The following is a 22,194-nucleotide window of genomic DNA, read 5'->3' as shown; positions in this document are numbered from 1 at the left end:
TTGAAGAGCTACAGTTCAAGCAAGTTGAAGCTATACAATTTTTTTGTGACAACAACTCAGCAATCAAACTCTCCAAGAATCCTATGTTACACGGAAGAAGCAAACATATCGATGTGAAATATTATTTTTTAAGAGATCTCAGCAATGATGGAACAATCAAACTGGTTTAGTGTCGAAGTGAAGACCAAGTTACAGATATACAGACCAAGCCTCTCAAGCTGGCTACATTTGTGAAGTTGCGTGGTCTACTTGGAGTTTGTTCACGTGCTGTTATAAAGACGGACTTTGCAGAGGGTTGATTTTCTTTTAAACTGATTTCTGTAGATTTCAGTTTAAGGGAGGGTGTTAAGATTTAAATGTTTTATTTCATATTTATTAATTTTTAATGGAAGCTCTAGTCATTTATAGGAGTTGTGGTTAGTGGTAGCATGTGATCCTAATTTATAGGAGTTGTGGTTAGTGCTAGCATGTGATCCTATTTTATAAGAGTTGTGGTTAGTACTAGCATGTGATCTTATCTTATAGAAGTTGTGGTTAGTGGTAGCATGTGATCCTATTTTATAGGAGTTTGTGGTTAGTGTTAGGATGAAGTGTTCTGATGTAAAGCCTATTTATAGGCCCTTTTCTTATCAATTTTTAGAATAAGAGCTTTACTATTTTAACTTGTCTCTTTTGTTTTGTGGTAGCATGTGATCCTATTTTATAGGAGTTTGTGGTTAGTGTTAGGATGAAGTGTTCTGATGTAAAGCCTATTTATAGGCCCTTTTCTTATCAATTTTTAGGATAAGAGTTTTACCATTTTAACTTGTCTCTTTTGTTTACTCTTACCTTTGTATCACACTTACGAGTTCAACATGTTATTAACTTATGGTTTTCCTCAGGCCTAGATACCTAAAATTTTTTTAAAAAAAAAATGGGGGGTTTAGGAAGTTTAACAATTTTCTTTTTTAGTTTTTAGAATGAAAATACAATGTAATAATCATAAATTTAACAAGCAATCTTTATACCTATCTCACACTTTGAATATGTCAGTATACGTACCTCTTGAATGCTCGTGTTTTAGTCTAAAATATGATTCAACAATCTATTTATTAAGAGTAGTTTTCAAAGTTAATTCACATAAATCATGGTGTTAATATTATTTACTTAAGTCTTTGTTGAGTCGTGCTTATACATAGAAAAGTTTGTCCACATGAAACCCATTACAAGTGTTACAATTAGGAAGTTTTATGTTTTCCCCTCCTTCCACCCCGCCTGATTTGCACAGTACAATAAATTTGAGTCAGAGTGTGGTGTCATTATATTATTATATGAAGACATTAGGGTTTTAATTGTTGTGTTCTTATTTTCTTTTTTCGTTTTGCTTTTCAAGTTGCTACATGTAACCATAACTTTAAGGCGCTTTTTCTCAAATTAAACTGTACTTCTTCACTTCCTCTCAAAGGGCTTCATGGACTTACATTCTTGATGTACTTGGGTAAAAGTTAAATGCACAAAAATCCAAATACAAAAGTTAAATACACAAATTCAAATTCAAGATCCGAATTCTATATTCCCGAGCACAGTACGAATGCTTCAAATTACATATAAAAATTTCCTACTTTTATTCTAGAGCAATTGATGTCAAGGAATGAAAATCATCTTCAATGACGCATAGCAAATGCATAATGATTTCATTTGTCCACACTCAACAATTCTTGAATTTTACTTGAATAAGCTTATTAATTGATCTAGTTTGCCTCTGAATCACAGCTTTCCATCGCTGATTCATTACGAGGATATTTTTGCTGCTAAAAAATGTAAAATCCATAACACTCCATTAGACACTTCTCTTTTTTATCTTCTGAATCTTATCCTACATATTGAGTAATTAGTTGAAAAATGATTAGAAAGGCAGTTCTAACTATATTCAAAACCAAATTAAGATTTAAAATTGCATTCAACATGCAGCACTTATGCTTAATTTTATCAAACATTCCCTCAGTCACTGTTTTTATTGCAACTATATATTATATCAAATACTTGCGCATGAAAAAATCTAGTAGAATGCACAATGGTTAAGTTATGAGGAAGCCCTGCAAAAATGTGTCAATTTCAGATACCAAGGGAAGCCAGCCCAATCAAATCCATTCTGTTTTTGTTCTGGAAAGGAGAGAAAAGGGGATAGAAGCAGAATAGGTTGGGAAGTGATGCTCTGATACTTGATATACATGAAAGAACTGGCACTGGTATAATAGAGGTCTGCAAAGAGAAGAAGCACCATAACAGATGCCATGGAGAAACATCCTTCTATTGTACAAACCATACAAGAAGAGTGCAAAGTTGACGGCCAATTCTGTTAATCTTGACTGCAGAGATTCCTACCGAACCATTCTCTATTACATCCAGTGCTGCATGAACAAGCATTCAAAAGTTTATTTGGGACTAGTTCGTGTTAAAATAAAACGTGCTGAGTTGGAAAGGATGATCAATGATGTACTCATTTTGATATAAACGCAATTTCCTTCGACAATGAATCAGGAAAAAAAATTATAAATGCTAAAAAAAAAAAAAAAAAAAGAGCAACCATGGGGCAATTCTTAGAAGGCTGCAAATATGCTATTAGACAATCTTTGTCTAAGGTTGCTTGATTGCTAACCAAATGAATCCCTATAAATATATGAGTTATTGAGAAGAAACTTGACAAATCCTATACTTCTAACTGATGTGCTGCTTGTGCAATTGCCGAGAACTCCACGAACTCTTCACTGAGGAACAAGGGAAAATGACTGTTGGCAACCTCTCGCTTTCTTCTACATGAGGGAAATCAATAGTGTAGTGAAGCCCACGACTCTCGTGCCTAGCAAGTGCACTGCTCACCACCAGCTTTGCACAACTAAAGAGGTTCCTCATTTCACAAGCCTCAAGCCCCACCATTGTTGGTTTCCACCCATGTTGAAATAAGTACTCCTCCCATTTAGCCTCCAACTCCCCAATCCTTCGCTCTGCAGTTTTTAGCCTTGTTGTTGACCGAACAATTCCAACATACTGCCACATGATTGATTGCAGTTCTTTCCTCATTTCCCTGGTCTTCCTTACAATTTTGCATGTCATGTCACTCCCAAGTGCCTTGGGCACAACTGGACAGGCCCACCAATTTGAAACACCAAGATCAAGGGTCGTTCTGTTCATGTGATCTATTGATGGTTGAACAGCTCTCCTTGCAAAAACTAGTGCCTCAAGCAATGAGTTGCTTGCAAGTCGATTTGCGCCATGCAAACCAGTGCATGCAACCTCACCTGCCACATAGAGGCCACACACGTTTGTCTCCCCCTGGAGTCCAGCACGAACTCCACCACACATGTAATGAGCTGCAGGAACCACTGGGATTGGCTGACGGGTTATGTCTAGGCCATACCGATGGCACTCAGCAGCTATGTTGGGGAAGTGTGAGAGAATTTTTTCTCTGGGCTTGTGACTTATGTCTAGTAGCACATACTTCTCATTACGCTTCTTAATTTGGTCATCTATGCTTCTTGCCACCACATCCCTGGGGGCAAGCTCTGCTCTCTCATCGTATAGAGGCATGAACCGTTCCATGCCCAAATTGTAAAGGATGCCCCCATCACCTCTTACTGCTTCAGTGATGAGAAATGCATTTTCTCTGGTATTGGTTGGTCTGATAGGAAGACCTTCATCAGCTAAGGCAGTTGGGTGAAACTGCACAAACCTGGGAACAAAATGATGGCACAAAATCAGAGCTATTACTGTGATTTCCAACATACACTAGTGCATGTACCATAAGCAAAAGTGTGCTGTCTATATATGAGATCTTCATAAAATGGGGATGACTGTAATCCTTGAAAACCTCTTCAATGGGAGTCATGTTACTCATCCAAGACAAACTTGCAATAAATTGCAATGCTATTGGAAATCAGATGCCATAAAATCATTGCATCTAATTTGCCACAACATATGCCTCGATTTAAATGTTTTTGTGCCCTTCATCATAATAGATTCATTCTCATGAAACTACAAACGGGAAAAAAAAAATTCAATATACAATGCTTGCTGATGAAAAAGGTCAATTTTGGTTCACAAAATGTCTATTCCTAAGAATAGAATGGTCATAATTTAAGGATTTGATAACTTACAAAAGAAGATGTATCATCAACGTAAAGAAAATGGTGATGCAAACAATTTTTATGAATCCAAAACTTCGAATAGACAAGGAATAACATTTCCCAAATTTCACCATTGAATTTCCATTCCTATCCTCCATTTTAGATGGAACCAAAACATTTTACGTGAGTGACTTTTTTTAAAAAATTTCATTCCTATACAATTTTCATTACATTCGGATCTTATTCCATTTTATTCCTAGGAATAAACATTCCAAAAAACAAACGTAACCGTACGCATTGTAAAATATGAACTTGAGCATTCAAATGCTATGGAAAAAGAAACAAAAGTTTCATGTCTGCATGCACAGAGCAATATGGAAGCATGGCAAAATGATGCAATACAAAATGCTGACAAATAATGGGGGTGAATATATACATACTCCATGTTGGAAATGACGGCTTGAGCTCGATGGGCCATAGCTATTCCATCTCCTGTTGCGACCTACAAGAATAAGTCAAAAATGAATATGATAATGAATCAGATGTGTAGTGGGAAAAAATATCCAGATAAAGAAGTATCAAACCCATACTCAGGAAGTATAATCTTTAAGTGTACACGCACAATGACCAAAACAACAACAACAACAAAAACAGCAAAGCTTTGAGTTCCACTATGCTGGATCAGTTAGATGAATATTTATCATATTGTTCAAAATATATATCCAAAAAAATAATTAATGAAAGTGTAGTTCCATTTTTTTAAGTAGTAGTGTTCTTGTTGGGTTTTTAAACCAAAATTGTATAAATTTTTGCTTTCAAACCGTAGAAAAGTAATATTAAAAGTGAACCAAAAATGCTTAAGACAACCCAAGTTCTTGTCCCTATAGGTACTTGGATCATTGCGTATTATCTATCCAAGCAGAGATCACCATAGCCAATCAAGATCAGAAAATCAGGCAGCATAAAAATAAAGTTAGAAAGAGGGAGTGATACTTGTAAACATGAATGCAGAAAAACTTTATTCGACTTGTATGCATTACTATTAGATGCCCAAAACTATGCTTGTTTATATTGATTTTCCTAATCATGTTCAATTTGATTTTATTATACCAATAAACAGAGAGTCTGACCATAATCAGATCATGGCCAATCAAAGGGCAGTACAATATTTAAGCAGGAGCAGGATTTCCATTAACGAATGGTCCACAGGCATTTTTGGCTCTCTAATATATATTTGTAGATTCACAACAGAAAATGATGAACCTCCATGGATCTTAAAGCTTACAAAAATAATTTTTTTAAGACATGGACCAAAACCTTCTTTTGTTGTTTGTAAATAAAGGTATACCACAGTAAGAAGAAAAGAGGTTACACAAGGCAGATTTTTGCTCAAAAAAAAGTTTCACTTGGCAGGACAGAAGTTGGAATAAACAAAGGTAGGATTATCAAATATAATGCAACCAAAATAATGATCAAAGTAAAAATGAAAGAACAGATCCCAAGAGCAATTGCTGATTATCTTGTTTTCACATGAATATCTATACTAAAGGACACCATACATGGAATGAGACTGAATGATGAAGCCAAACATTGCTTTATGGGACATTTTTATCAGTCAGCAGCTACCTAATTGTCATACAGGGGGAAAAAATGCCTTCATTATAGGAACAACCATGCTTCATGCACCATAAAATGATACTAAAAAATCATAATGTCCATATATGGAGCGTAATCTGAATTCAGGCATAGATACATGATTGCAGACATTCCATTAGATGATTTAGTCATTTTAAGATCATAACTGAACCTGCAAGTGGTAGCATGGATCAAGTTGACCACTACAAGTGTAAGAAAGAGGTTACAGTAAACATGGATTGAGCTTGTAGAAACATACTTGATATTTCTTACTTGACAAGAAGCATGAACCGTGATAGAGTGGAAAGGTAAGGACACAACCATCCATCCATAGTGGTAAATTATATTATATAAGACTATGCTAAAAGTACAATACCTCATAATTATAAGGTCCATTCAAACAAATCATGAAAATGAAATTCCACTGCATTATATATAGCACCCTATGCATGAATATTGTTTTCATGTTATAAAGGAGATTTTTCATATATTTATCTAATAGAATCAATTTCAAGATTTTCAGACAATGACATTACCAACACTATCGACATTGTTTTCAGTTATGATAGCAACAGAAAATTTTCTTCATGATGACTCTATTCCCAAATGAAACTTTCCATGTGGATGTTAAGGTAAACATCTCCAAGGTAACAATTACTTGAGCTTCTCTTAAATTTTGGGAGAAAACATCTTTTTTTTTTTCCAAAATTATAAGTTGAAACAACAATCTAGGACAATAGAAAAAATAATATAATACCGGAGGATTCGTGGTTGTGGGATAAATATGTCCAGCCCCACCAGATGCAAGCAAAGTAACCTTTGAAATAAATCTCACCACCTGGATTTTCAAAAGAAGCGAACTAAAAATAAGGTTGTGAAGTCCATCAGGCAACACAAAGGCCAAATAAGATTCAGAAATCACCCAATCAAATCTAGAGCAACTAATGGAACAGGGAAGCCGCTGCTACCTCTTGTGTTTCAGTATTCAAAGTGTCAACACCATGACAAACTGTGTCAGAACCATTCTGCAAACCAACAAATCACACTCATGTAAGTGAAAACCACCATACCATTCGTCGGTGAATACCTACATGACAGCATATACAATACAGTGTCCAACAATATTTTCATATGGAATGAGAATAAAACTTATAAGAAAGGGAACCTGGGAAGTTAACAGATCTATTGCAGAATGGTGTTCAAACATGAAAATATTAGGATCATTCACAGCTGCCTCCAATAGAGCTCGCTCAATCTCTCTTCCAGTCATATCAGCAGCATGAACTATTCTATGATGAGAGTGACCCCCTTCCCTTGCAAGGTGCAAGTTCCCATCTTCACCATGATCAAATGATGCACCCATAGCAATCAATTCTCTAATTCTTGCAGGTCCTTCTGTACATACCACCTAGAAAAGTAGCAGTTGAACAAAGACAAAATGGTTAAGCTAGAGAAATTATAGAAGATGCTCAGATAATATATGTTTGACATTTCTGGCACATAATAAAAGTTATACATGCAGAACCTTGCATTTCCCATTGTTGCAAGAAATTGGAATTTTTATAACTACATTTTGCAATGCCAATTGTCAAAAGAACGTAAGTAAACTCTCAAAGAACTATACTCCAAAGAATCCACTAATAGATTAGGAACCTTGGATTTATTATTTTATATTCCCTGGTTCCTTAATAAAGTTTTTCTCATCAACCCTAATACTACCCCTCCATCTCCTGCGCATTCAAAAAAAAAAATTTGTCTTATTGATGAAAAAGTTCAAATGCATTATGTTTGCAGCCAACATACCAAATCATATGCTACACAGTAACTTAACATCATAGCGCCTGATAGAGCATGCAGACCAAAAGAGAATGGGAGGATTGAAAAATATTACATGGAAGATTATTGCATCTTGTTAAGCTGAAATGGAAACGGATTAAATGGAAATGGAAAATTAAATGGCCTTGAAGAGGATGAATTGTAGATGAAAATGAGCCGCAGAGGAGCTAGCTTTCATGTTCTTGAATGATAATGCCCACGTGCTAAAATAACCCATTAAATATCCCAATTACTCCATTCCTTTCCTATCCATTCAATATAGCTATATAATGAAGCAATTGTACGTGAATGTGAATATAGTGAAGTGAATGAGTGAGGAGTGTGAGAGTGCTGAAGGCGAGAGAGAGAAAAGTGTGAGAAGAGTTGAGTTGAGTGTGTGTCTCCTCCTCTTGTTTTTCTCCCAGGTGTATATTCGGTCTGCTCCGTGGACGTAGGTCAAATTAGACCGAACCACGTAAATATGGTGTTCTTATTTTGTGTGCTTATTTTTCTTGTGTGTGTGGTTATTGTTCCTAGATCCCTAACACATCTAGCCAGGACTTCCAACATGCTAGGTATTGATATCATATAACAAATCTACTAACTGCCTCTAGCATGGAATATCCATTCCATATAGAATGCAAGACAGATTAGATATTAACAAAGTAGCCTGGCATTTACGAGATAAAGTAGCCTGGCATTTATGAGATAAAGTAGCCTGGCATTTATGAGAAACAGCCAAACTTTCTTGCACAATGAAAAAAAAAAATCATCTCTCTCAGCCTTAGATAAGATGCTCACTAACATCAAAACCTAAGTTAAACAAGTTTGAGTGATTCTTATGGTTTTCTACTCATTAAAATAAATTTCATGATTTTCATTCAACCTTTGTTTTATAGACTGAAAGAAGAAAAGATTGGAAAAAATATTTCTTTCATACTTTTGTTCTTATGTACAATCCAATAAATAATACAATAACCTATTCTAATCAAGGAAACAATTTCCTATTAAATGATATCAAATCCCCCATAATTACTCACTTTCCTAATTTCTATTTTATTTACAAAGATATTCTGGGTTGACATTTTAACACTCCCCCTCAAGTTGGATCATAAATATTAATCATCTCCAACTTGTTAATAAGATCATCAAAACTCCGTTGTCCCAAGCCTTTAGTAAGGATATCTGCAGTTTGTTCCTTGGTTGGTACATAAGTCATACATATAATTCCTTCTTCAATTTTTTCTTTGATGAAGTGTCAGTCTACCTCCACATATTTAGTCCTGTCATGTTGGACTGGATTAAGAGAGATGCTAATAGCTGCCTTATTGTCACTGTAGAGTTTGATAGGAAGGTTCACCGGTACCCGTAATTCCTCCAAAAGTTTTCGTAACCACAATCCTTCATAAATCCCTTGAGCGATTGCCCTGAATTCAGCTTCAGCACTACTACGGGCCACCACATTCTGTTTTTTGCTTCTCCAAGTCACAAGATTTCCCCAAACGAATGTACAATATCCTGTGGTGGACCTTCTATCTTCCACTAATCCTACCCAATCTGCATCTGTAAAGATCTCAATTTCCTTGCTTTCACATTTCTTAAAGAAGAGTCCTCTTCCTGGGGATCCCTTAAGGTATCTAAGGATCTTGTATACGGCATCGAAGTGAACTTCCTTTGGTGAATGCATATGTTGACTTACTACACTAACTGCAAATGCAATATCTGGTCTAGTATGTGATAGGTAGATCAGTTTGCCAACCAATCTCGGATACCTCTCCTTTTCTACTGGTTTTCCACAATCTTCAACCCTCTTTACTGTTTCGCTGGGTTTGCACCCTAGCATGCCAGTTTCAACTAGGAGGTCAGTAACATACTTTCGCTGTGAAACACTAATCCCTTTTTTTGTTCTTGCCACTTCCATGCCCAAGAAATACCGCATCTGTCTCAAGTCTTTAACTTCAAATTCAATAGCCAGAACCTTCTTCAATCTCTCCATTTCTACAGTATCATCACCAGTAAGAATTATATCATCAACATACACTATTAGAACTATTTTCTTACCACCTTCAGACTGTTGGAAGAATAGTGTATGGTATGATCGCCCTTGTCGATACCCTTGATTCTTTAGTACCTTTGCGAATCTATTGAACCACGCTCTCGAAGATTGTTTGAGGCCATATAACGATTCTTTAGTTTACACACTCTGTTTTCTTCACCTGTGCTACTGAATCCTGGTGGTATAGTCATGTAAACTTCCTCTTCTAATTCTCCATTTAAGAAAGCATTTTTAATATCAAGTTGTTGTAGTGGCCAATCTAGATTGGCTGCCAGGGACAAGAGAACTCGAACTGTATTTAAGTTTGCCACTAGTGCAAATGTCTCAGTATAGTCAATGCCATAGGTCTGTGTAAAGCCTTTTGCAACAAGTCTAGCTTTATATATTTCAACTGTTCCATCAGATTTACATTTCACTGTGAAAACCCATTTACAACCTACTGGCTTCTTCCCTTTCGATAGATCTGTTAACTTCCAAGTTCCATTTTTTTCTAGGGCTAGCATTTCCTCCAAGACTGCCTCTCTCCATTCTGGTATTTCTAGAGCTTCCTGAATATTTTTTGGTACTTTCATCCTGTCCAGATTAGAGACAAATGCACGATATCTTGTAGACAAGCTTTTATAAGACATGTATTTCGACCAAGGATATTGAGTACATGACCTAGTTTGTTTTCTGATTGCAATAGGTAGATTGATGTCATCAGGTGCAGAATTGTCAGAGGAAGACTCAATTACCAGATCATGATTATTTGGAGCCATCACCAAGTCCAACACTCTTGGTGCCTCAGGTTTGAGATTCTCCTTCTCCTTTGTTTTCGGCTTTCTTGAGTAAACCAGTATGTCTGCGTTTTGTTCTCCTGCATCTCCCCCTGAGGGTAAGTGTTCAGTTGTGTTTGGCAAATCGGGAAGTGCTGTAATGGAAGACTCAATAGATGGGTCAGGGAATGAAGTAACTGGAGTATCCCTGATTCAATAGTAAAAGGATCAAAGAACCGATCTTCACTCCTCCATTTCTCCCCTTGAAGAGAGGGCTTTGAGAAATAAGAAGTGATTTCAAAAAAAGTGACATCAAGACTAACAAACAATCATTTTGAGACCGGGTCATAGCATTTGTAGCCTTTTTGGGTAGGTGAATAACCAATGAAAACACATTTAATGGCACGAGGATCCAATTTATCGCGATGGTGTGCATGGACATGAACAAAAGCAGTACATCCAAAAATTTTCAGTGGAAGACTGGAAGGGAATCGAGAGGTAGGAAAGTTTTCCTAAAATTTTTGGAGAGGAGTGACAAATGAAAGTGCTCGACTTGGCATTCGATTAATGAGATGTGTGGCTGTTAAGATGGCATGTGGGTAGTAAACATTAAAGCTCGGGCGACTTCAAGTATATGTCTATTTTTTCGTTTAGCAACCCCATTTTGTTGAAGGGTATCCACACAAGAACTTTGATGAACAATCCCATGATCTTGAAGATAAGTTCCCAGGATGTTATTGAAATATTCCGTACCATTATCAGTACGTAGGATCTAAATATGAGTCTGCAACTGTGTATGAATCATGGTATGAAAATTGATAAAAATGGAGCGGACTTCAGTTTTGTCTTTTAGTAAGTAGACCCAACAATGACGAGTATGGTCATCGATAAAGGTCACAAACCATTTTGTATTGATGCGATTTAGGGAATGTGAGGGACCCCATACATCACTGTGAAACATAGCAAATGGGCGAGATGGTTTGTATATGGATGATGGAAAAGAAGTATGACAATGTTTAGCAAGCTCACACACTTCACATTGAAACTCAGAGGCCATTTTATTTGAACAAAGAGAAGGAAACAAACGTTTTAAATATTAAAAATTAGGATGACCCATCCGTGAATGCCATAACAAAAGTTCACTAATTTTAGAAGTAGATGCAGAATCACAAATTGCAGTATTACACAATTCACTCAAACTTGCCTCCTCAAAGTAGTAGAGTCCCTCATACGCTTTAGTAGTGCCAATCGTCCTCCCCGATGATAGGTCCTGAAAAACACAATGGGAGGAAACAAATTTAGCGGAACAATTCAAGTCTTTTGTTAACTGACTGATAGATAGCAGATTGCGGGATAACTTGGGGACATGTAAGACTGATTGTAAAGTTAAGGAATCAGATATGCAAATACTTCCTTTTCCAGCAACTGGTGAGAGAGATCCATCTGCAATTTTTACCTTCAAATTCCCGGCATATGGGGAGTAGGATGAAAAATATTGATACGACCCAGTCATATGATCGGATGTACCCGAATCAATTATCCAAGGGCATTTGTAACAAGATGTGGTTTTTAAAGCTGACAGATGATTACCTCGATGAGCCAGAGAACCAGAGGAGGACTGACCCGATGTTTGCATTGATGAAAACATCTTGTATAACTGATCCAACTGTTCAGGACTGAAGACACTGCCGGATGGGGTATCATTGTTCTCTCCTTGTGATCTTTCAGTTGATCTGCCAGTGTTGGCCTGGTACCCACGATTTTTGTGGTATTGTCTCGGTTTCCAGTCTGCCGGTTTTCCATGAATCTCCCAACAAGTATTTTTTGAATGACCTGTTTTTCAACGATGTTCACACCATAGTTTTCCTATTTGTGGCCGTTGACTAGGTCCTCCTGGGCCTTTTAATGCAAGAGCTGAGGCGTCCGGCCCAGCGTGCTGCCCATCTAATTTTTGGGCAGATCCATGTACAGTCGGGTCCAGCCCAACGGATTCATTTTGGGATCGCAACATTACCCGTCTCCTGTTCTCCTCTCGCCTGACCTCTGCGAAGACTTCTCGGGTTTAAGGGAGAGGTCGCCGGCCAAGGATTTGTCCCCTCACATCATCGAGTTCTCGATTCAGGCCGGCAAGAAACTCGAAGACCCTCTCGTTTTTTAGCCTCCTTTGGTGTCGCGTGCTATCGCCGGAGCACTCCCGCTCTTCATCGATGCTCAGATCGAGCTCCTGCCAGAGATGACTCATCTCCATGAAATACTCGGTAACCCCTCTCTCGCCTTGCCTCATCTGCCACAATCGGGTCTTGAGGTCGAAGATTTGAGAATAACTTTTGCCATCAGAGTACGTCTCATGTACGGCTTCCCAGACCTCCTTCGCCGTCGGCAAAAATAAATAAATTTTTCCGATTGATGGTTGCATTGAATTGACGAGCCAAGTCGTGACCATGGAATTTTCGGACCTCCATCTTTGCAAGACTATGGCGTCAGAAGGATCTGGTTTCCTTCGCTCACCGGTAAGGTATCCAAGCTTTCCTTTTCTCTCAATCACCAGTTTCATGGACTGAGCCCATTCACGGAAATTTTTTCCGTTTAGTTTTTCCAATGAGAGTGGAAAAACTGTGTTATCATTCGTACTCCCACCAGACATAACCTCTGAATCGTCGGTGATGTTTGTAGAGGAAGTAGAGTCTCTGCTGTCAGCCATTGTTTAGTTGGGTTTAAGAAACCCTAGCTCTGATACCATGAAAGAAGAAAAGATTGGAAAAAATATTTCTTTCATACTTTTGTTCTTACGTACAATCCAATATATAATACAATAACCTATTCTAATCAAGGAAACAATTTCCTATTAAATGATATCAAATCCCCCATAATTACTCACTTCCCTAATTTCTATTTTATTTACAAAGATATTCTGGGTTGACATTTTAACATAGACTTAGCCTGAAATATATTATTTTTATTCTGTAAAACTGAAATTGGAACCAAGTCTTCTGCATAAAATATAATTTTTGTACAAGACTTATAAGGAAGGGCATATGTAGTCTACAAGGAGTCATAATAGAGATAATACATTACTTCGGTAGCTGCAACTTCAAATAAATTATAATTGTTCCACTAATATAATGTCTCCATTTATTATAATAAAACATTAACAGAATTAATGTCCACCAAGGCTAAACTGTACACTTAATTATAAGTCTGCAAATTTGGCAATGTGATTGGCCACGTAGGGTACACTACCAATATTATCTTTTAAAGGTTAAATACATTTTTCCAGCCAGTGGTTTGGGCAAGATTTATTTTACCCATCTGTGGTTTAAACTTTTACAGTCCACCCACCTATGTTTGCACTGTCTTGCTCTGTTATATGTCATTACCCTCCTGTGCTATTCAAACCACTTTTGTCACAAAATTATGAAAAAATAAAATAGGAAAATTTGCAGACAGACTTGAAGAATAAAAAAGGAAAAAGAAAAGCAAGATTGGTACTTGGGAACATGCTGGTGCGATCCATGGAGGCTATGGCTGTGATTCTATTTGGCAATGGAGGTGGAGAGGAAATCATTGTTTGTTATATCTGAAGGTAGATTTGTGTGGGTGATTGTTCTTTTTTCTCTAATTTTTTCCATAATTTTTGTGTCTAAAATTGAATACACACGTGGGCACTGGCATGTATCAGTGTGGCAGGGCAAGCCACTTGAATGTAAGCATTCAAGTCGCAGAGATTAAAGTGAAATCAGCCCAAACTACCCGTGGGCAAAGTCTAATTAACCCTATTTTTAATATTATTCCATCCCTTGTAGCACAGATTAAAATTAAGTCAAACAGTTACCTAACCTTTGCTCTTCGTTCCTTTCTTTCCTTTTTATTTGAGAGGAAGAAAGGTTGTGGGGGGAGGGGAGCAAATTTTGAAGTAGATGGGAGCAGTAGATATCAGCACAAACCTCATTCTTCAAGGTAGCTAATTATTAAGTAGCATTATTTTATGGCAAACTGCTAGATCACCTTATCTTTGTGTATCTATTTAATTGTTTTTTTTCTTTTTGCAACTTGTAAAGAACCCTGCCGTGAAACATATAACATGCTAAAATGAAATATAGGTCATACTATAGATCAATGATAATCAATAAATAATAAAATTTGAAAGCTTACTCTGACAGTCTCCTCATCACATAGATAAGCCCCTGCTACAATGGTGTCCCTCATGTGATTCTCCACAGAATCCGTAGGGCAGAGCACAGCACTAACACCACCTTGAGCATAATTTGTGTTGCTCTCATGAGGCTCAGCCTTAGTAATTACCGCAACAGATCCATGTTTTGCGACTTCAAGAGCATAGCGAAGTCCAGCAATTCCGCTACCAATTATGGCAAAATCAAAATATTTTGTAGAATTATCCCTCAAACACGATACTGTAACTGTGCTACGGGGATTCCAAGTCTCGTTAATTGGATTTTGGCAAAAATCATACCACTGGGAATGCAAAAACTTGGATATCCCACACACCCTGGAACTTGTACAAAATATCATATATTAGAATAGAAGCATATGAGATTTAGAAACAAAAAAAACAAAAACTGAAGGCTTAACTGTTTTTGCATATAACATTGTCAACAATAAAGACTATCCCGTGTCTGTACGAAAGCTTATATTACATAAAACAAATGAAAGTGTACATAACATAAAAATACGTCGATGACGTGATATACAATTGAAATGTATGCATGACAAAGGATAGTGCAGATCTACCTAGCCTTCGGGCACAGCATGGCCAAATTACAGAAACTATTGTGAGCAAACAAGTGCCAATCTTCTTTGTTAGCAAAGTGATGATTTCTAGAGTTATTTACAGGGCATAAGCTTCCCCATTCGAACAAAACCAAAATTGAAAAATGAGCAATACTCCAGATGTTATAGGAGCAAGAAAAGCATCAACATTTTGTGCACAGAAAGTAGCTTTTCAATTTGAACTTGTTGATGAAAAATAAGGGGCATGAAGCTTGCAGGGGGATCAAATTCATAAGCCCATGTAGATATCATTGCCCAGCCCCTAAGCCCCCAACCCCTGGGCCATTGGACACAAGGTAAGATGTTCTCAGAAGATAATTGGGCTTAATAGCTGTAAGAGAAATACACAAAAATTCCAATCAGAGCAAAAAAATAAATCCTAGAATCAAGAATTATATTGTGCACCATGATAACTCCCGTGCAGCTCTCTGGAAGGCAACATTAGAAACCCAATATGTCTGTCTGCAACCGTGTCCCTTGATTGTCTCCCTAAAATGCAGCTGGCTGCTTGTTGCTGCAAGACTAGTAGCCATTGCAACACTTCTGAGTTCTGACAGACCACAACAGAAGGAAAATTAGAACATGAGAATTTCGATTTACTTATGAAATGGGCATTTCATACAATCATGTTAAGAAACAACTTTGATTTGAATACATACAAGGCGATGAACCATCAAGGAAAAAAGAATACAAGTTTGACACGAATCCCAAGCTATCAAATATGATCCCAGAAAACAAAATCAATCACCTGTTGGTTCAAAAGACAATAACTGCTCATGAACTACCGAATACGCATCGTCATTAAGTAACCTTTCAGGAGAAATGAAAGAACCCACTCTTTTTCCAAAAAAGAAAAATGAACATAAATGAGCAAATTGAGCGGCTGTAATCTAATTACCCATTAAGCAAACCAACAAAATAAGGGACCAAACAAAAAAGGACGTTAGAGATGGCAGAATCTCCCGGGTCCAAGATATTAAAACTAACTGCCCATCATCGAAACAGAGGAGCCCCGACCAAAATAAGTACAAACTGGGCTTTGCAGAACGAACGCAGCCATGAATTTCCACATTTTAACCGAATCAAGAACACCCAAAAAAGAAAAAATGGAGAAAAACTCGCAGAGGTATCAAAACAAACAACTAAGCCGCATGCAATACTCACAGGGATAGTTCTTCCCGATTGAATTGGGAAGTCTCCCGAACAGATTGACCGGAACAAAACCCAGAACTCGTCGCAGTTTGGAAGCCCAGAAAAGGAGCAACAGCATATAGGCTCTGGAGAAGAACAGAGAAGAGGATAGTAGTTGAAACTTGCTTCAGACGAAACAACAATGGTCATTAATTATTAGAAAGAAAATTGAGAAAGAACACGGAAATGAGGAAAAGGGAAAGAGGGAAAAAGAGAGGTAATTAAACCGAGGCAGCCCTACATTCCCGAGGCGCCACAGCTGACTTTCGTCCCCGAAGCATCCTTGAAGTGGGCGCCATATCCGGCCTCCCCTATGCTCGCGCCTCCATTTATATCGTATGGGTCTCTGGCTCTCTGCTCATGCAATTAACACACACTTTCATTTTAATGAACTGTCTAAGAACCCTATTTGGTGGGAAACATTTTTAACAAAATATATTTTTAAAAATAAAAATTATTTTATCTTATTAGCAAGTTATTTTTTCTTATAACAATATTTGATGTATGATTATTACTGCTGAAATTTATGACTCACTAAGCTTCTTTTCAATTTAAATAGTTGGGAAAAAGAAATTTTTTTTTCTTTAGGATTTGTTTGGATAAAAAATTTTGATTGGAAAAAAATAAAATAAAGAATAAGAAGAAACTCATTTCTCACTACATTTTTCTTCCATACCAAATGCTATTAAGAAATAAAACGTAATAAATATTTTCATTGATTGAATCTTTTTATTTTCTTTCATTTATAAAATGTGAATTTTTTTTTTTTCTTTCATTTCTGTAAAATATTTCAAGTTTCAAATAAGGCCTTAATGAAAAGAAGATTTCTTCATTAAAAAAAATTTTTTTTTTTTTTATTATATTACGTATGAGGCGCGCACTTTGTCAATGCTCCACCACCTTGACAAAGTAGGTATGAAAAATAAAAATCATTTGCCATGACTTAGTCTATTAATTAGGTTTTTGCTAACCTTTTTCTTAATTAATTATTTAATAATAGAGATATTAAATTAAAAAAATAGTTGTTGATGTTAAACAATGAACCACCCTTCCAAAGACTTGTTTAATGGATGATTGATGTGATTACTTCAGTTGCAGGTTTGGGTGAATTTCAAGGACCTGCCTAAATTAAAAGATGGTTATGCGAGGTAAATGGGATTCAACCAATGAAGAATTTTGTGTGTTGGCTCATTACTTTCAATATATTGCATATTCTTAATTAGGATTTTAAAAATATAAGGCAAGTGTTGAGATGAAATAATATACATAAATGAAAGAAATAATGAAGTCAAACTAAAAAATTATTACAAAAGAAAGCAGATAAGAATATGCAATTTTGCAAATTAATAACTGATATAACCTAAAAAAGATCCCCGCATTAAATTTGGCATTAACTTATGTAAGACCAAAAAATACAAAGATATCAAGGCATCAATGGAAAGGGAGGTAATGTCCATTAATTAAAGTAAACGGTTAGCACACTGATCTTTACTCCCTAATACCATATTTATAACCATAATGTAACTCTTACGATACAAATAAATATCCATTAGTAGGGAAACCAATAAGAAGGTATCTCGAATGCCTATAAAAAGACCCCTTAATAAAGGTAAGACATTTTATCTCATTCTCACTCAGTCATTTACTTTTGCAACCTTATAATTCTTCCAAATTCCCTGACTTAGGCATCAGACTGATCCCCTGGAGCACACCCTGTGTCTCACCATTTTTCTCTTATTCTTGGCAAGTGTTCAAAGTCATGATTAAACCTAAATTCTTTAGGACAAATTTTGGTGGCAATAATTGGCACCATATGTGGGGAAATTGGAAGGATTTCTTTATAAAACTCAATCATGGCTGCATCACAAAATTCCATGTCTAAATCCGTTGTTGGGGATTAATTGTCTCAAACGATTCACTCTTAATACTAGGCAATTCGCCGCAAATTGTGCCTTTAGATCAATTTCTAGTCTTTCAAAGAAGCGTAAAAGACATATTTAGCATGATCTTGCAACAGAGAAAAGATCTTATAGAACATGGCTAGCTAAGGGCTATCCAAGCATAAATGACATCTAAGGATAAGGCAATGGTACCAGATTCCAACAAAGAATGTAAAAGGAGCCAATAGTGTGGGCATTAACGAGCAATGATCCTAGGAATTTGAAGAAAAACTCAAGGAAATTGATCAACTAAAAAAGTTCGTAAAAGAAGTTCGCAGTCAACTCTTAATAGGGAAAACCTCAGATAGAAAGTAAAAGGAGCCAATAGTGTGGGCATTAACGAGCAATGGTCCTAGGAATTTGAAGAAAAACTCAAGGAAATTGATCAACTAAAAAAGTTCATAAAAGAAGTTCGCAATCGACCCTTAATAGGGAAAACTTCAATTAGATCTTTTGATCCCCCTCTTTACCAAGAAAATAATGGAGATTTCTCTACCCAATAAATTCAAGATGCCCAAGATAGAAGGATAGAATGGATCATTATATCCCCTAAACCACCTTAACACCTTTAGAATGTTGATGCAATTGCAAGGTGCATCTAATGTCATTATGAGTCAAACATTTGCAACAACCCTCGAGAGGAATGCTAGATCGAGTATGGTACTAAACATTGAAGTTCGGCTTAATTGGGTCTTTCTCTTATATGAAGCAATGTTTTGTGGGGCATTTCATTAGCAACTGAAAAAGGGAAGGAAAAAAAAAAAAAAGCCTTCAACCTACTTTATAAGCCTTGTTGAAGGAGATGACGAGACACTAAAAGGGTTCATGGGTAGTTTTTTCTATGCAACTCTAGAAATTAGAAACTTGGACCATGGTGTAACACCTAACAATGGCTCTGTAGCCTTGTGACTACCTAAAATTCAGAGGGATGAACCCCTGGACGATATGATAGAGCTAATGGTGTGTGCCCAGAAATATAACAAGGAGGTTTTCACCACAAAAAAAAAAAAAAAAGTAAATCAGATTTAAAGAGAAAACGTATCAAAGATGTTAATGAAATCATTGAGGGAGGAGTAAGGAAACATACATCTAATAATTAAAACTTCCCTTCCAAGTATAGAGAAAAAGAGAAGGACAGATGGACTATTTATAGGAGAAAAAAAAAGGTAGCAAAGACCACAAGTTTTTATGAGATGCAAATCATGTTGGGGAAATTTACTCAAATAAGGGGCACTGCTCGGAAAAAAATTGACTTATCTGATGAGCACGCTCATAAGGCCCAAAAATGCTCATCTTATGAGCACTATTTATGAGGCCAAAAAAGACGGACACTGCTTGACAAAAAATTAACCCAACTGATGAACACGGCTCATAAAACTTAAAATATCAATCAAATGAGCACTACTTAAAAGGCCACAACAAATGGGCACCATTTGACAACGAATTAGTCCATCTAACAAGCACCCCTCATGAGGTCCAAAAATGTTCATTTGATGAGCATCATTTGTGAGACAACAAGAAACAGGAACTACTCAATAAACAATTGGTCCATTTGGTCAACACCCTCATAAAGCCCAAAAATATTCATTTGATGAACATCCCTCATAAGGCAACAAGAAACGGACACCGGCGATGCTCATCAAATGGACCAATTTTTTTGTCAACATGAGACCCAAAAGTATCCATTTGATAAGCACTTCTCATACGGCAACAAGAAAATGGCACTGCTCAGCGAAAAATTGATCCATCTAATAAGCACTACTCCTGAAGCAACAAGAAATGAGCACTATTCAATGGAGTATTGGCCCATCTAATGAGCACTACTTATAAGGTCCAAAGATGTTCATCTAATGACTTAATTTGTATCTTATGATAATAAAAGGACTTATAGTAAATGAATATACTCTCGAACCAAAAGGTGGCTCTAAGAATCGAGAGTAGATGCAATTTATATAACCTAAAAGAGACCTCGACATTAAACTCGGCATTAACTTATGTAAGACTATAAAATGAAAATATATCAAGGGATCAATGTAAAAGAGGTAATGTCTACTAATTAAAACAAGAGGCCGGTTAATACAGCAATCTTTACTCCCTAGTAACATATCTATAACTGAAGTGTAATTCCTGCAATCCAAATAAATATTCATTAGTAGGCAAATCAATAATGAGATATCCCAAATGTCTATTAAAAAAAAAAAAAAAAAACCCCTAAAGAATGTAAGGCATTTTATCTCATTCTCACTCACTCCTTTACTATTGTGTTCATATAATCCTTCCAACTTTCCGACTTAGGCATCAGAGTGATCCTTGGATTACATTTCAGGTCCTTCAAACCATTTTTCTCTCATTCTTCGTAGGTGATAGAAGTCATGATTGAACCCAAATTCTCTAGGACAAATTTTGGCAGCAACAACAACAAACATATATATATATCAATCAAATTTCAAAAAAAATATTATATGCTCTAACTATAGGTTAAATTTTGGGTGTGTATTGCTGCCCTTCATGTGCGAAGGACAGCATTGACTATTGTCTTTTTTTTTTTTATAATAAGTTCTTAATTTGATTTCATTGTCTTTTAATTTATAGCTAGTATTCCATTGTTTGAATATGGTTTTTTTTTTTTTTTTTTTTTTTAATCTTAATTTTATATACTCATGATGATGGATCTTCGTTAGTTGATTTATATGATTGATAAAAAAGTATGAACATCAATTTCGTAGCTTCACCTATTAAAAAAATGTTATGTAGTATCAATAGCCTTTTTTAGAAAAGGGAAAGCTATTTTACAAGTATATATTTTAAAAAAGGCACATACTATTTTATGAACTAATATTTTAGCGAATATTCATCATTGCACTTGAGTATTAATTTATTATAGGAATAGAACAAATACTTTGTTAATTGAATGAAAGGGTAAAGAGGTAATAATGTGACAAAAAGACACTGACCTCTCTTGAGATTTGGTAAAAAGATAAAGATCTTCCATACAATTTCAAATATCTTATAGATTTCGTTGAGATTTCGAAAATCTCACACATCTCCCACCACATTTGATTTTTTGGGGCACTTGCGCCTTTCAAAAAATTTATATTTTTTGACAAATGTAGTAGGAAGTATATGTCTTTTGATAAACTTTAAGAAAGATCTATTGAAATTTCGGAACCTTAAGAAATTATATGAAATTTTTAAAAGTTTAAAAATATCTGTGTCTTTTTGTCAAATCTTAAGAGAGATAAGTATCTTTTATCCTCACATGCTGATTGACGACCAACTACGATGAATTGTTTTATTAGTAAATTACTAGTCTTAGACACACATGATGCATGTGTACGATGTGCGACTTTCAAGTGATAATAATAAAAAATTAAAAAATAATTATTTTTTTAAAAATGACAAATATTATACATATATATATATATATCAAAAAATTGAATTTAACCAATTTAAAGAGGAAATAAAAAAAACAAACTAACGAAATTATTACTAGTCTAAGACACGCACGAGGCATGTGTTCGATTTGCAACTTTCGAGTGATAATAATAAAAAAATTAAAAATTTAAAAAGAAATAATTTTTAAAAATGACAAATATTATACATATATATATATATATATATATCAGAAAATTGAATTTACCCAATTTAAAAAGGAAATAAAAAAAAAAGGACAAAAATATTGAAAAATTACGTACTTATCTTTCTCGGCCATGCATGATGCATGATAGTAATATGGATGGCTACGTATGTCCTCGTGCATAGATCATGACCCATGTTGCTGTTGCCCTAATTTGTACCATACAGTGTTCCCCTATTTTTTTATTTTTAGCTTTTTAATAATTATAAAAAAATATTCTTTTATTTTTTGAAAAAAAAAATTATATAAAAGCTTCTATTGTTTTTAAACCTTT

At 35.7% G+C, this 22,194-nt stretch overlaps 2 protein-coding genes across 3 annotated transcripts; both read right to left on the bottom strand.

Annotated features, from left to right (window-relative positions):
• Positions 1-2,453: 2,453 nt before the first annotated feature.
• LOC131168071 (L-aspartate oxidase 2-a, chloroplastic) lies at positions 2,454-16,724 on the bottom strand. 2 transcript variants are annotated; one of them, XM_058127263.1, is made up of 10 exons: positions 16,585-16,715; positions 16,317-16,429; positions 15,901-15,989; positions 15,558-15,702; positions 14,517-14,871; positions 6,904-7,146; positions 6,707-6,763; positions 6,496-6,576; positions 4,544-4,605; positions 2,454-3,709 (listed from the first exon to the last, which is right to left on the bottom strand). In XM_058127263.1, the coding sequence occupies exons 4-10, from the start codon at positions 15,683-15,685 to the stop codon at positions 2,698-2,700; spliced, it is 1,938 nt and encodes a 645-aa protein (XP_057983246.1). In that variant the 5' UTR covers positions 15,686-15,702; positions 15,901-15,989; positions 16,317-16,429; positions 16,585-16,715; the 3' UTR covers positions 2,454-2,697. The 2 variants fall into 2 exon arrangements, with proteins under 2 accessions (XP_057983246.1, XP_057983247.1); XM_058127264.1 differs by lacking the exon at positions 15,901-15,989 and having other exon boundaries at positions 16,585-16,724.
• LOC131168072 (uncharacterized) lies at positions 11,569-13,094 on the bottom strand. Its single transcript, XM_058127265.1, has 2 exons — positions 11,955-13,094; positions 11,569-11,634 (listed from the first exon to the last, which is right to left on the bottom strand). Exon 1 carries the CDS (start codon positions 13,063-13,065, stop codon positions 12,427-12,429), a length of 639 nt encoding a protein of 212 aa, XP_057983248.1. The 5' UTR covers positions 13,066-13,094; the 3' UTR covers positions 11,569-11,634; positions 11,955-12,426.
• Positions 16,725-22,194: the final 5,470 nt, after the last annotated feature.

The sequence above is a fragment of the Malania oleifera genome, chromosome 11, assembly GCF_029873635.1.
Source record: "Malania oleifera isolate guangnan ecotype guangnan chromosome 11, ASM2987363v1, whole genome shotgun sequence".
Taxonomy (NCBI): Eukaryota; Viridiplantae; Streptophyta; class Magnoliopsida; order Santalales; family Ximeniaceae; genus Malania; species Malania oleifera.
Note: the sequence above shows the minus strand (reverse complement) of the source record. Positions and strands in the feature narration are given on the sequence as shown.

Bases quoted from the DNA above. Each gene is read 5' to 3' on its own strand.
- LOC131168072 (XM_058127265.1), bottom strand. From the start codon at position 13,065: ATGGCTGACAGCAGAGACTCTACTTCCTCTACAAACATCACCGACGAT.
- LOC131168071 (XM_058127264.1), bottom strand. From the start codon at position 15,685: ATGGCTACTAGTCTTGCAGCAACAAGCAGCCAGCTGCATTTTAGGGAG. The intron at 6,577-6,706 runs GTAGCAGCGGCT...TTGAAAATCCAG, and splicing joins TGAATACTGAAACACAAGAG to GTGGTGAGATTTATTTCAAA. The intron at 4,606-6,495 runs GTATTATATTAT...TTATTCTTGTAG, and splicing joins CCACAACCACGAATCCTCCG to GTCGCAACAGGAGATGGAAT.